Genomic DNA, 15,908 nt, shown 5'->3' with positions numbered 1-15,908 from the left:
AGACCCGGTAAGAAGTTACCAAAGTAGTTCAAGAGTCCCAGAAACGGCCGCAGCTCCGTCACATTCTGTGGCCTCGGTGCATTCTCGATTGCCTCCGTCTTCGCGTTGGTGGGCCTGATACCGTCCGCCGCAATCCTTCTTCCCAAGAACTCAACTTCAGGCACCAGGAAAATGCACACCGAGCATTTTAACCTGAGCCCCACGCGGTTGAGTCGACTAAGAACCTCCTCCAGGTTCTGCAGATGCTCGACTGTGTTCCGACCTGTGACCAAGATGTTGTCCTGGAAGACCACCGTGTGCGGGACCGACTTCAGTAAACTTTTCATGTTTCTCTGGAATATCGCTACCGTTGATCGGATTCCAAACGTGCATCTGTTATAAACAAAAAGACCTTTGTGCGTGTTGATGCAGGTGAGGGCCTTCGATGATTCCTCCAGTTCCTGCGTCATGTAGGCTGAAGTCAGATCCAGCTTTGTGAATGTCTTTCCTCCCACCAGCATTGCAAAGAGGCCATCGGTGTTTGTTAGTCGGTATTGGTCCTGCAGGGAGAAATGATTGATAGTTACTTTGTAATCGCCACAGATTCTGACGGTGCTGTCTCCCTTGAGGACTGGGACAATAGGTCTGGCCCACTCCCTGAACTCGATCGGTGAAATGATGCCCTCTCTTTAACAGCCGGTCAAGCTCAATCGCTACCCTTTCTCTCATCCTGTACGGTACTATTCTCGCCTTGTGATGGATGGGTCATGCCCCCGGAATTAGGTGGATCTGCACTTTTGCTCCTTGGAATTTCCCGATGCCTGGTTCGAACAGCGAAGGAAATTTGTTTAAGACCTGGGCACATGAAGTGTCGTCAGCGGGCGATAGCGCTTGGATGTCATCCCAATTCCAGCGTATCTTTCTCAGGCAGCTCCTGCCGAGCAGCGTGGGACCATCAGCCAGTACCACCCAGAGTGGTAGCTTGTGCACCGCTCCATTGTAGGAGACCTTTACGGTAGCACTGCCGATTACAGGAATCAGTTCTTTAGTGTAAGTTCTTAGTTTCATGCGAGTTAAGACTGGCCTTGAGGCCTTGTTGCACCACAATCTTTCGAAAGTCTTTCTGCCCGTAATGGACTGGCTTGCGCCCGTGTCCAGCTCCATTGACACCGGGAGTCCATTTAGTTCAACGTTCAACATTATCGGGGGACAATTCATGGTGAATGTGTGCACCCCATGTACCTCTGCCTCCTCTATCTAAGGCTCTGGTTTGTAGTGATCCTCCGTGGATCTGTCCTCCTCTGCAACATGGTGGTTTACAGGTTTAACAGGCTTTGCAGCTCGCCTGCACATTCGTTGGAGATGTCCCATTGTTCCACAGCCCTTGCAAACGTACTCTTTGAATCGGCATGCATGGAACTGATGATCACCCCCGCAGCGCCAACAAGGTGTTAATGGCCTTGCATTCATCAGCCTTGATGGCGGACTCTGAGTCATCTACGAACGTGCAGCTGCAGGTATGTGTGACCTGCCCTATACGTTACCATTTGAAAACAACATCACTTTGTTCACAGTACTTGTGGCAGCACTTGTGTGCTGAGAGATTTGCTTCGTATTATCACTGCTGAGTGGCAATGAACGCCTGGGCTATCACTATGGCCTTACTCAAGGTTGGGGTCTCTACAGTCAAAAGTTCGTGAAGTATGGTTCCATGGCCAATGCCAAGTACGAAAAAGTCTCTGAGCATGTGCTCCAAATGTCTTTCAAATTCGCAATGTCCTGCAAGGCGTCTTAGCTCGGCGACATAACTCGCCACTTCCTGGCCTTCAGACCTTTTGTAGGTGTAGAACCGGTACCTCGCCATCAGAATGCTTTCCTTCGGGTTCAAATGCTCTCGGACCAATGTGCACAAATCGTTGTACGATTTCTCCGTGGGTTTCGCTGGAGTGAGCAGATTCTTCATGAGGCTATACGTTGGTGCCCCACAGATGGTGAGGAGGATCGCCCTTCATTTGGCAGCGCTCACATCCCCATCTAGCTCATTAGCCACAAAGTATTGGTTGAGTCGCTCCACAAAAGTTTCCCAATCATCTCCCTCCGAGAATTTCTCCAGGATGCCCACTGTTCTCTGAATCTTTGGGTTCGCTATCTGTATCTCGTCGCCAGCTATTGTGTATGGAGAAAGAATCAGACTGAACACTATGAGCTCAAAGTAAATTGTGACCTTAGTCTTTTATTGCAGGTCTCCAGAGTGCCTCTCAAAACTGTGAAGCCTCCTTAAATACCTGTGCTCCCAAGGGATTATGCGATCCCTTGGGACTCCAGTGGATGAGCCCTCTGGTGGCTGTACAAAGTAAATACAAGTCCACATATATAACCACCCCATCGATTCGGGCAGTAAATCACCAGATAACTAAATATCCATCCCAAATGGGATGGAGGATAATTTCAGCCCCGTGGGGTGCCAGGTACATAGATCATTAAAATGTCATGAGTGATCACGGCACCAAAGAGCAGAAAGGAAAATGTGAGATTTATTTCAGGAGCAGCCGGCCACCTCCCCTTTAAATTTTGCCTCGGTAGCGGCCAGCTGCCCGGTACGTGTCCCCTGAAACTGACACTGTTATCGTCCCGCGCAGCTTCAGGGGGTGAAACCCAATTTAGGTGCCCGGGCCCTAACGGGGTGATGTGCATGGCGATGATGTCACCATCTCCGGGCGCAGGAGATCGGGGCGCAACGCTGTGGCACCGCCACTAAACTCCCGCCGAATTTAGCGGGAGTAGTTAGTAGTGCTGCGCCCGGTTGGAAAGTCATTTGCGCCCCGTTAGTGCCCCGCCGTGGGCAATAACAGGAGGCACAAATGACCCCAATTTCTCCTCCATATTGGTTTGCACTCGATCCTGATTATTTGAAAGACCAGAGATAACAATCTCAACAGGTAACCAGAGGACAGAGATTTAAGGTAATTGGCAAAAGAACCAGAGGTAAGATGAGGAGAACATTTTTTAAGAAGCATGTTGTTAAGATCTGGAATGAACTGCCTGAACGGATAGTGGAAGCAAATTGAAAAATAACTTTAATAAGGGAATTGGATAAATATTTGAAGGGGCAAATATGCAGATCTATGGGAAAGGGCAGGGAATTGAGACTAATTGGATAGCTCTTCCAAAGAGCCGGCAAAGGCACGATGGGCTGAATGGACTCCGTCTGTACTGTATCATTCTATGATTCTACAGAAGGCACATAAGCTGCATTGAAACCCCACTACACTGAAAATTGCCAAATGTGAAAAGAGTAATTCTTTCATGGCAAAAATAATAATTGCCCTGAATTCAATTCTCCCAGAATTATCAACTCATAATACCTTTAAAAAATATATATTCCTACTGCTCTTATGACGTGCTTTAACATAGCTGGTGGAAAGCTGCTGTTGCTGCTCAAGTGAGGACCCTTGACTTGTTTGTGGCCAATGACCTCTAGGAGCTCAGGCCTGAGGGAGCTTGACTGTGGACTGGAGCACCTTGGCTGCTGCCAAGGCAGTCTGGCCCAGCTGGCTTCCTGCCACAATGGCAGGCACTGGCTGAGTGAGTAGGTGAGCTGTCATCCTGAGAGAAAGCAAAATGTATCATCCCCTTGTGCTGTTGCCTCTCCCATAGGGCTACGCCTCATCACTCCCAGTGATCTGCAGGAGAGCAAACATGAGTAGATCAGTGATGCATTTAAAGCCCTATCCTTGTAGTCCACCAGCCCCTTCAAGATGGAGCAGACATTGGAGCCCAGAGTATGAATGGCAGCAGTTTGAGCTTCCAACAAAGTTGAAAAAGCTGATGATACAGACTGCTGGTGTGAAGGCCTGGTAGCAGTGTCTATGGAGGATGCCACATGCTGTAGGGAGTACGGCAGAATGCTGATCCTGTGACAGGATGCCACCAGGCTAAAATCAGTTAACTGGGCCTCCTGTTTGGTGTCCACCAGCTAGCTGCCTAAAAAGATGGCAGGAGGAAATTTACCCCAAAGATTCTCACTGAAACTATAACTGTAGGGGCATTGTTTCATTATATTACTGACAGCAAATAGACTTTCCCTAAGCTGACATAAGATTTCTCAAATTATGAAATGTTTTAAAATAACCAACTTAAATGATGCAAGCTGCATGTTATATACCAGACACTCAACTTCAAGTTATTCTCCAATCATTCAAAGTATAAACTGTTCATGAAAAGAATGGACGTAGATCTGTGCTATGTAAACAATTATTTTAGAAACTTGGGCGTTTATAGAAGACAGAAGTATTTTAGGCATAAGACCACAGTGTCAAATATTCTGCTTGTTTTAGTGCATTTCAATGAACATGCAGCAGATTAATTTCATCTTCATTTATTTATTATTTCTTAGGTTCTTGGAGGCGATAGGTCCCAAAACTGTAGGGATTACCTTTTGCCGAGGTTGTTCTGGGATGTCTTTGTTTGTATTTCTTCTTTGATATCATCATCTGAAATGACCACCGTTGGAGATTTGTGTTGAAGATCCTAGAATCATAGAACATAGAATTTTACAGAACAGAAGATCATTCGGCCTAACACACGCGAGTTGGCTCTCTGAAGGAGCTCCCCACAAAGTCCTGTTTACCTGCTCTTTCCCCATATGCGTTTAAATTTGTCTTTGCCAAATATTTACCACTTCCCTTTTAAAACCCATTAAAGATTCTGCTTCTACCACTGTTTCTGGCAGCATATTCCATGTTGCAATAATCACGGTTAGAAAAATTTTCTTCATCGTATTTTGTGTTCTTTTGGTGACTATATTAAATTTATGCCTTCCAGTTTTCATTGCACAGACCAGTGGAAATAGTCTTTCCCAATTCATCAGATTAAAATCCCTCATAATTTGGAATATCTCTATCAATTCTCCTCTTGGCATTCTGTATTCTAATGAAAAAAGTGCCAACTTCTCTAGTTTCATCATAACTAAAGTCTGTTATCCCTGGTATCATCTCAGAAAATCTTTTCTGCATCCCCTCCATGACCTGGACATCTTTCAGGCCATCCAAAACTGAACAGATAATTCTAACTGTGCCCAAACTAAAGATTTGTATACGTTTATTTGTCTTTACTTTTGTACTTTACATGCTTAAAAAAACCTCGGATCCCATATACATTTTTTTTTAATTTATCAACTTACTCTCCCACTTTTGAAGATTTGTGTATCTTTCTGCTCCTCTACTCCTTTTAACATTTTACCCATTCTCATTCTTCCTCCCAAAATGTATCTCCTCAAATTTTTCTGAATTAAATTTCAGCTTCATCTTATGTGCCTAATCTATTAAATTTCCATGGTTCTCACCAAATCACTTAAAATCCTGTGCACAGTTACTCAGGCTCTATATTTAATGGCAAATATTCCTCCAGTGGATGTGTAAATCAACTGTCCCAGGAAAGGGTTGTGTAAATACCTCCCCAGACAGTCAGTGGGTCTGCAAAGTTTAGTCCAGATCATTTATACATATTGAGAAGAACAAAGATTCTTAGGGCATCACTGGTTTCATCATCATCATAGGCAGTCCCTCAAAATCGAGGAAGATGCTTCCACTCTAAAAGTCGTTTCTCAGGTGGCTGTACAGTCCAATATGGAAATTTCAGTCTCTGTCACAGGTGGGATAGACAGTGGCTGAAGGAAAGGGTGGGTGGGGAACCTGGTTTGCCGCACACTCCTTCCGCTGTCTGCGCTTGGTTTCTACATGCTCTCGGCGACAAGACTCGAGGTGCTCAGCGTCCTCCCAGATGCTTTTCCTCCACTTTGGGCAGTCCTGGGCCAGAGATTCACAGGTGCCCTCCCCCAGGCCAACATCCCCAGCATCGAAGCAAGGACCACACTCGACCAGCTTCGTTGGGCGGGCTACATCGTCCGCATGCCCGACATGAGACTCCCGAAGCAAGTGCTCGGAAGTCCTACATGGCAAGTGAGCCCCAGGCGGGCAGAGGAAATGTTTCAAGGACACCCACAAAGCCTCCTTGATAAAGTGCAACTGGTTACATTCCTCCAGTCTAAAAACATACATGAACCACTACTGGCTTTGTATTTCCATGTAGTTTGACCCCAATGGAAAAAGATTTGCATCCACCAGCAATCTGGACAAAGATTTACACTAATGCTTCCTGTATATCCATTGGAGGAGTAATTGTCATAAATCCCATGCAAAACAAATGTAATCTGCAGGGCTGCAAGAAAATTAGAACATAGCCTTTAAATAGCCAATGCTGGCTAAACACTGCAGAAGCAGACTGGGGATAACCAGCTAAGTAAGGAACAGTGCCTGACTCACTCACGTGATGGTCACTTCACCAGGAACATAGAAACAGGAGTAGGCCATTTAGCCCCTCGAGGTTGTACCGCCATTCAATGATATCATTGCTGATCTGGGACCTAACTCCATATATCTGCCTTTTCCCCATATCCCTCAATAACTTTGGTTAACATAAGGCTATCAATCTCAGATTTAAAATTAACAATTGATCTAGCATCAATTGCTGTTTGCAGAAGAGAGTTACAAACTCCTACCACCCTTATGTGTCGAAGTGTTTCCTAATTTCACTCCTGAAAAGTCTGGCTCTAATGTTTAGTTTCTGCCCCCCTGGTCCTAGACTCCCCAACCAGCGGAAATAGTTTCTCCCCATCTACCCTATCTGTTCCTCTTAATATCTCAAAAACCTTGATCAAATCACCCCTTAGCCATCTAAATTATAGGAAATACAAGCCGAATTTGTGTAATCTCTCCTAACCCTTGGAGTTCAGGTATCATTCTGGTAACTGTTATGTCTTGAATAAAAAATCTGACCAGATACTGTAAGCTCAAAGTAATGTGTGACCGTCGTCCTTTATTACAGGTCTCCAGAGTGCCTCTCCAGCCTGTGAGGCCTCCTAATGCACCGGTGCTCCCAAGAGATTGTGGAATTAACAGTAACCTATGCTGCACTCCCTCCAAGGCCAATATATCCTTCCTAATGTATGGTGCCCAGAATTGCTCCCAGTACTCCAGGTTTGGTCTAACCAGGGTTTTGTAAAGCTGCAACAGAAGACACAGGCTACTGGATGTGTGTGTCATCAAATCTGCCAATGTCAGCTGTGCCACCTGGAAGGATGTGGCATTGGTACTGAGTGCCTACTTTCTCACGCCCAGGACTGAAGATTAATACTGCAAGAAGTTCAATGATTTGTGTAGGGTGTGTAAGGTAACACACTAACCACTCTCCCATTTCCTCTCCACCTTGGGCACCAGCATATCTTCACGCTCTAAAAGAAATACTTGTATAATTAACTCATTACAATGCACTCTGGTTAATGGGGGGGGGGGGGGGGGTTAATTTGGGATCCTGCTAGCTATCTCCCTTAGCAGCAATTATATGCACAACCCCAAAACCCTTTTCTCCACTTTAATACATTGGTACACCTGCATCTCTTATGTCAGCTCTCCCATGCCGTCTGCCACAGCCCTCAACTGCTATTTTTCCCCTTATTTACTCAATCTTATTGCAGAAGAAATTGGTGCACTATGCTCACAAGTGGTTGGCCACCAGTTTGGGCATACACACCTTTAAACAACTCATGCCCTACGAAGAGAAGGACATGGGGTTATTAAGATGGTAAGGTCAAGCGTAGTACCAGAGCCAAAGTTAGTGACTGAACACCTACATCGTCACCCTGGCATCCCTATGAAGCATCGCAAATGCAAACATCCACTCCATTCTCCAGCTCCTTAGTCCGAATGGAGTAATGCTCATCCACTTGTATCTTCGACCATCCTAGTTCTGCAGATCCACCATAGCAAGGAGTGGCATAGGAGGAAGAAGATAATGATGATGAGGAGGAAGAGATACAGCTACTTATTGTAAACTTCAATGATAATGAAGAAGATAAGGAGGATAATGAAGAAGAGGGAGATGAAATAGGTTTCAAGCGCACCTATTAGTTCCTGCAGAGACCACCTCCCCAGTGTTCTTCTGTCCCAATCCCCTCCAACTGATCCCCTGCACTCCTTGCTTCTTCACTCCCACACATCAGCTCAGATAGTTCCTCCCAGGAAGATTTTGGTGATTCACAGAGCCAAAGGAATGGGAAGTGGGTAAGGATGTACCACCTTCCCAGCAGAGGCCGAGGAGTAGGCTTTTATACTCCCTGTAAATTTATTGGGATGCTTCTTCCTAATGATGACCAACTTATAATGTCATGAAATGTTTATGTCATGGTGACATTATTTGCCTCACTGGTAAACAATGGCATTATGATAGATGGCTCTTACAGGCAGTTTAACCCACACAGTAACGACCCACTTTTCGAAGTGCATTGAAGGCTGATGAACGTGGAGTAGGGAAGGGAGAGACAAAATGACAGCAACACTGCCAATCTTCACAATAAATGATGACGTGGACATTTTTCATTCACAATATTTTTGTAATCATCTTTTTAAAAGAATTGACCATTTAAACTGTCTACAAACCTTTGACTCTGTCCTTTGTTTGTTTTCTTCACTTTGGTCTAAATTGATGAGCTGTATTACAGAGGTCTCTTCCTCCAACATTGGGTGAATGGGCATGCTGAGCGGATCAATCAGAATTTCATAGGGAACCATTGGGTGCTTCCAAGATGCTGGAGCATAAATTTCCCAGGGCTGTGGCTGCCCAAAGGTACCTTAAAAAGTGTCAAATAAACATGTATTACAGAGGGGTAACTGATACTTGGGAGTGATTACAAGGTAGTAATATTTTCAAAGGGCCAGATGAATAAAGCGTGAGCCACTTAAAACTATCAACTAATTCCAGAAATAACATTAAAGCTTCGTAATTATTTATATATTGTCACACTATATCTTGTCATTCAAATAAAAATAAATTAAGGAAAGAAATCTTGTGTAACTTTGAGCAGTTTTATTCTATTTTTTGCTTATTCTTTTGCCAACAGGAAGTGTCATGGTAGAAGCCAACAGTGAGTGTCATTAATATTTGATGGTTAAAATATGGACAGGGGAGGGGAGGGGAGAACGAAAAGGGTGCGAGATGAGGATAAGAGGGGAGAGAGAAATGATGGGGAGTGAAATGGGGAGAAGGTGGGGGAATGGGGAAAGGATGGAGAGGTAAATAAGTATGGGGAGAGGGGAGGGGAACAAGGCAAGTAGAGCAGAATGAGAAGGGGGAATGGGAAAAGGAGGGAGCAAAGGAAGGAGGATACGAGCAATGGGTAGCGGGATGGGAGAGGAGTGGATAGAATGGGGAGAGTGGAACAAAAGTGGGGCAACTACCTCAGTAGAAGCGGGTGGTAATCTCCCAGAAAGGGACGGCGGAAAGCTTGCTTGGACTCTCTTAACAGGGTGAATCTTAGGTCAGTCTTCCAAAACTCACCCAGTTTGGGGTTGGGGGTGGTGGGAGGGGGCGGTGAGGGGCGGGATGGAGAGGAAAAGATACTGTCAAAAGTTGAAATTTGACCCCAATAGGCAAAAACCCAATGGGGTGTGGTAGCAAGAGTAAGATAAGATTCAACATGTGGGCCAATAACGTGCTGAATGTTGATGGTGAAACTTTGGCTGCCGAAACCCATTATCTGCTTCTTAAGGTTGCTGACAATGGTCTTCAGGCCTCTGGAATATTTATCTCTCAACCAACACTCAACCAATATGTTATTGCCTTCGTGGGACCTTGCTATGTTCAAATTGGCTGCCATGTTTGCCTACATAACAACAGTGACAGCATTTCAAAAAGTAATTCAATGGTTAGGTTATGAAGTGCTTTGGTATGTCCTGAGGATGCGAAAGGTGCTATATAAATGCAAGTCCTTTCCTTTTAACCCTTTACTCGAACCACCAAGTTCTTACTTTTGCTAAGTATTGCATCTACATAGAAACATAGAAAATAGGTGCAGGAGTAGGCCATTCGGCTCTTCGAGCCTGCACCACCATAAATAAGATCATGGCTGGTCCTTCACCTCAGTACCCCTTTCCTGCTTTCTCTCCATACCCCTTGATCCCTTTTGCCGTAAAGGCCATATCTAACTCCCTCTTGAATACATCCAATGAATTGGCATCAACAACTCTCTGCGGCAGGGAATTCCACAGGTTAACAACTCGCTTAGTGAAGAAGTTTCTCCTCATCTCAGTCCTAAATGGCCTACCCTTTATCCTATGACTGTGTCTCCTGGTTCTGGACTTCCCCAACATCAGGAACATTTTTCCCGCATCTAACCTGTCCCGTCCCATCAGAATCTTATACGTTTCTATGAGATCCCCTCTCATCCTTCTAAACACCGGTGTATAAAGGCCCAGTTGATTCAGTCGCTCCTCGTATGTCCTCATACAGTGCTGAGTAATTCATAAAAACATGGTTAAGTGTAACTCATGTTAGTGGGACTCACAATGAGTAGCATCTCAGTCAATTGTTATTACATGAGTAATTACCAATAAACTCCCCGTCCATGCTCCACAGTCGTACAGTACCCTCAACAGAAGAGGTCACCATCACCTTTTGTTCTTCAATCAGCTCCATGCTGGAACATATATTAAAACTATTTATCATAAAAGAAAAGAGTGAAATGGAAGCATTGAGAACTTAATGTGATGTACACAGCACATACATACCAAGTAACATCGCTTACATGGGCCCTCCAGTAGTTAACAACTATAACAAAGGTAAATGAAAAGATAATGCAACGAGGTTAGAACTATTCTAACTGTTGTTCAGCATATAATTTTTTCACACCATGCAATGTTTTTCAATCCATACGAGTTACAGTATTCCCACGTCATAATCCACATTCCTACATTTTTCGGGCGAGTGGGGGATATTTCCTGAAAACAGCTGACAAGCAGCTGACAAAATACATTAACAATTAAACTGTTAAGGTACAAAGAGTGTGCATCGAGGAAAATCACCAAAGATGTACAGGAAAATTGCATCGTGTACAGTAACGTTTCAGTGCAGTCTCCATATATTGAAACCAAAAGGACTGAACAATAGCTTCAACATATTGGGCTAGACTTTCCACTTTTGTGCAAATCGGCCAAAAATGGGCATTATTTCCAGCGTGGGCGGTAAATATGGGTTTTCAGATCGCCGGATTATTGCCCATTGTCAAAACCCTTACTTTGCATTTTTTTAAATGGGCATTATCACGAGCAATCTGAAATGGGTGTTAGCATTAAATTTCTCTGACCTTCTGCCACAAAGTGTCGCCCTTCTTAGCAACGGCATTGCAACGCTAGTTTCCCACTTTCAGGAAGTCAGGGGTCATCATTACATGCGCATAAGAGGAGACAGAGAGAGATGGAGCAGAGAGGGAGTGAAGGCATGTTTGGGTGTGGTGGAGGTGCTGTTTGGCTGCTTTGGGAGGTAGGAGGAAGAATTTTGACCTTAATACAGAATTGTGAGCAAAAATTTAGCTGTTACCAGCGAGATATTTTCGATAATTTGGTGCCCACAATAGAGGGAATGGAGGAGGCGACATAGCACACTGTGGAGACTGATGCTGGTGAGAGCAGTGAGCTGGGAGAGGAACAATTGGGAGGACGAAAGAGAGCGAGGAGATTTTCGGACGAGGCAAATGCCTTCCTCATGCAGGAGGTCGAGTCACGCTGGGGTGAATTGACACAGGGAGAGTGTGGGAAGCCCACTCCAAAGACCTACCAGGAAATATGGGCTGAGATAGCCGAGGTGGTCTCGTCGGCGACCACGAGCTGCATGGGGGCAACCAGTGCCGCAAGCGATGGAACGACCTTGTCGGATCCGCAAGAGTCAATATTACATTTATTTACATGTACTTATATATTTATATAAATTGATTTGTAAGTGTAATGAGTGATTCAAATCAAATCTGAGGTCTTTCACTTTTACCAGGAATGTTGTACTCAAAGCCTGTGCTTAAGGTGTATGTCTTTAGGTAAACATAGAAACATAGAAAATAGGTGCAGGAGTAGGCCATTCGGCCCTTCGAGCCTGCACCACCATTCAATGAGTTCATGGTTGAACATGCAACTTCAGTACCCCATTCCTGCTTTCTCGCCATGCCCCTTGATCCCCCTAGTAGTAAGGACTCCTTTTTGAATATGTTTAGTGAATTGGCCTCAACAACTTTCTGTGGTAGAGAATTCCACAGGTTCACCACTCTCTGGGTGAAGAAATTTCTCCTCATCTCGGTCCTAAATAGCTTACCCCTTATCCTTAGACTGTGACCCCTGGTTCTGGACTTCCCCAACATTGGGAACATTCTTCCTGCATCTAACCTGTCCAAACCCGTCAGAATTTTAAACGTTTCTATGAGGTCCCCTCTCATTCTTCTGAACTCCAGTGAATACAAGCCCAGTTGATCCAGTCTTTCTTGATATGTCAGTCCCGCCATCCCGGGAATCAATCTGGTGAACCTTCGCTGCACTCCCTCAATTGCAAGAATGTCCTTCCTCAAGTTAGGAGACCAAAACTGTACACAATACTCCAGGTGTGGCCTCACCAAGGCCCTGTACAACTGTAGTAACATCTCCCTGCCCCTGTACTCAAATCCCCTCGCTATGAAGGCCAACATGCCATTTGCTTTCTTAACCGCTTGCTGTACCTGCATGCCAACCTTTAATGACTGATGTACCATGACACCCAGGTCTCGTTGCACCTCCCCTTTTCCTAATCTGTCACCATTCAGATAATAGTCTGTCTCTCTGTTTTTACCACCAAAATGGATAACCTCACATTTATCCACATTATACTTCATCTGCCATGCATTTGCCCACTCACCTAACCTATCCAAGTCACTCTGTAGCTTCATAGCATCCTCCTTGCAGCTCACACTGCCACCCAACTTAGTGTCATCCGCAAATTTGGAGATACTACATTTAATCCCATCGTCTAAATCATTAATGTACAATGTAAACAGCTGGGGCCCCAGCACAGAACCTTGCGGTACCCCCCTAGTCACTGCCTGCCATTCTGAAAAGTCCCCATTTACTCCTACTCTTTGCTTCCTGTCTGCCAACCAGTTCTCAATCCACGTCAGCACACTACCCCCAATCCCATGTGCTTTAACTTTGCACATTAATCTCTTGTGTGGGACATTATCGAAAGCCTTCTGAAAGTCCAAATACACCACATCAACTCGTTCTCCCTTGTCTACTCGACTGGAAACATCCTCAAAAAATTCTAGAAGATTTGTCAAGCATAATTTCCCTTTCACAAATCCATGCTGACTTGGACCTATCAATGTCACCTCTTTCCAAATGTACTGCTATGACATCCTTAATAATTGATTCCATCATTTTACCCACTACCGATGTCAGGCTGACCGGTCTATAATTCCCTGTTTTCTCTCTCCCTCATAATAATCATGATCACATCTGTCGCTTATGTGTTGTACCAGTCTCTGTGACAGTAACTAGCAATGATCTCACACAATGATCTCATGCCATGTCATCCTGTTGTTACTTTTTACAAAAGAAGGTTTCAAAGAATAGGGATGAGCAGAGGCGAACGGGTGGGGGGCCACCCGTCATCATCGACATCACCGATATCGAGAAGCGGCCACGCAAGCAGCTGCAGAACCTGAAGTGATGCCACGTGAGTAAAGTATACACCATTGCGTGATGTAAAGTCAATAGATCGCACACCCACTCATATCCGAACAATAATATATGATAGATGATTGTTAAAAGTGTTCACTAAATAATGCTGGCCGTGATGTCTGTGATGATTTTGATAGCGGTGGTGCTTTTGTTATGCATATGCTGTGTGTAGCGCTGTAATCACCTTGTGACCCTCGCACCCCCTTCTCCTCTTAATAACCTTATTTGTGTTTTGCAGCTCAGCCAGCAGCGCGTCCCCAGGCATGACCACCGAGCACAGAAGCTGAGGGCGTGGGACCGGACTCGCTGCACGATCCTCCATCTGGTGCTGAGGAGCACCAATTCTCGCCTGTCGATCTGCTGGGTCCCTTCTCAACGGATGACAGTACAGACTTTGAGGAGTCTGAGCAGTAGTTTTGGCAAATGTGATCTTTACGACAAAAAAAGTGGCCGGGCGGTATTATTAAATCTCGGCGTTAATTACGTGCCGAAAGTAACGCTGGGTGATATTATGGGCGTGGGTTCGCCCATTCTGATGATTGCACCCAAAAAAAATGGGCGGGTGGTATTATTTTTTGTCGGCATTACGTACATGCCGAAAGTAACGCCCAGCGATAAGTGACCGAGAAATGGGCGTTAGTTTCCATTTTGTGGCTAAATGGGCGATATATGGATGTTACACCTCATTTCAGCATTAAAATGGACGCTATGTGGGCGGTATGCATGCAAAAATAATGGAGAATCTAGCCCATTCATGAGCCCAGGATTCCACACTATTGCTCTCTATACAGCTTAGTTTATCTTTATGAATTTGGCAGGCCAAGCAGCTCATCAGGTATTCAATATACCAAAGCTAGATTAATCAAGACTCCACTGTGCATTCAATATAATTGTTATATCTTCTTTGCAGCTCTTCTGCTTATTTTTTGTTCCTTTCTCTAATGTTTTTCTCCTTATTTCTCTCAGAGTCAGCTGTGGTTCAGTGGGTAGCACGCTCGCCTCGGTGTCAGGAATGTTGTGGGTTTAAGTTCCACTCCAGGGACTTAAGCACATAAATCTTGGTTGACACTCCAGTGCACTACTGAGGGAGTGCTGCACTGTTGGGGGTGCTGTCTTTTGGAAGAGATGTTAAACCGAGGCCCCATCTGCCCTCTCAGGTGGAGGTATAAGATACCATGGCACTATTTCGGAGAAGAGTAGCGGAGATATCCCCAGTGTCCTGGCCAATATTTATCCCTCAATCAATTGAACAAAAACAGATTATCTGGTCATTATCACATTACTGTTTGTGGGAGCTTGCTGTGCACAAATTGGCTGCCGCATTACAACAATAATAAGTACTTAATTGCCTGTAAAGTGCTTTGAGATGTCCAGTAGTCGTGAAAGGCGCTATATAAATGCAAGTCTCTTTCTTTGTATCTATGTTGGGGTCCTTTCTGCTGCCGAGTTTTTATCTTTACTGCCTCTCTAGTTTGTCCTGGTGTTATTTTTATTCCTCCTTGGACAGATTTCTTCTTTCACAGATCTTGGTGCTTGCTGAGATATATTGTGTAATCAGTAATCATGACCAGTAACATTCTCTGAGAATCTCAGTAGCCATTTGGAAAGCAGGCAGGAAATAACTGCAAGTCCAAATCTCGTAATTGCAGAGTTTAATATTTTGTGCTTCTGTTGGTGGAAATTAGGGCTGCTGTGGAATACAAGAATCCGGTCGGTAAGGGGTCAGTGCATACACAACGCGGTGGAAAAACTGGCGGGGTGGTCCTCTACACAGCTCCAAAACTAAAGGAGAGCAATATACAAAATGGCGGCCCCTCCGCAGTCAGTCCTATCAACCCACGGCCTCCGCTTTCAGGTGGATGTTATTGTGTATCTGTAAAGCATTCACTCCCATGTTCCGTCACCAGGGAGCTCATCCTCTGAAGTCCCAAGGGATCCCAGCATCCCTTGGGAGCACTGTATATAAGAAGGCCCCTAAGGCCTGTTCCTCACTCTGGAGTGTCTTATTAAAGACTGAGGTCACTGTTACTTTAACCTCCCTGTGTGCAGCCTCAACTGTGTAAGGAACACAATAACTGGCAACGAGAATATGAATCCAACGCAAAGATGCAGCTAACTGTGGGCATCCTGGTGAAGTTCTCGGAGGGTGAGGACTGGGAAGCCTATGTCGAACGGCTAGACCAGTACTTTGTAGCCAATGAGCTGGACAGAGAAGGAAGCACTGCAAAAGAGAGCGGTCCTCCTCACAGTCTGCGGGGCAACGACCTACAGCCTCATGAAGAATCTTCTGGCTCTGGTGAAACCCATCAATAAGTCGTATGAGGAGCTGTGGACACTGGTTCG

General features: G+C 45.0%; 1 protein-coding gene across 1 annotated transcript in view; it reads right to left on the bottom strand.

The window, feature by feature from the left end:
* Positions 1-3,464: 3,464 nt before the first annotated feature.
* The window catches only part of LOC139274643 (uncharacterized), a 182,689-nt gene continuing 170,245 nt past the window's right edge, over positions 3,465-15,908 (bottom strand). Inside the window, exons 28-32 of the mRNA XM_070891322.1 lie at positions 10,754-10,832; positions 10,422-10,528; positions 8,475-8,665; positions 4,415-4,509; positions 3,465-3,585 (exon numbers count right to left, since the gene is read on the bottom strand). Of these exons, the coding sequence (XP_070747423.1) occupies positions 3,465-3,585; positions 4,415-4,509; positions 8,475-8,665; positions 10,422-10,528; positions 10,754-10,832 (593 nt within the window). The remainder of the gene's footprint in view (positions 3,586-4,414; positions 4,510-8,474; positions 8,666-10,421; positions 10,529-10,753; positions 10,833-15,908) is intronic.

Source organism: Pristiophorus japonicus, chromosome 10, assembly GCF_044704955.1.
Source record: "Pristiophorus japonicus isolate sPriJap1 chromosome 10, sPriJap1.hap1, whole genome shotgun sequence".
Lineage (NCBI taxonomy): Eukaryota > Metazoa > Chordata > Chondrichthyes > Pristiophoridae > Pristiophorus > Pristiophorus japonicus.
Note: the sequence above shows the minus strand (reverse complement) of the source record. Positions and strands in the feature narration are given on the sequence as shown.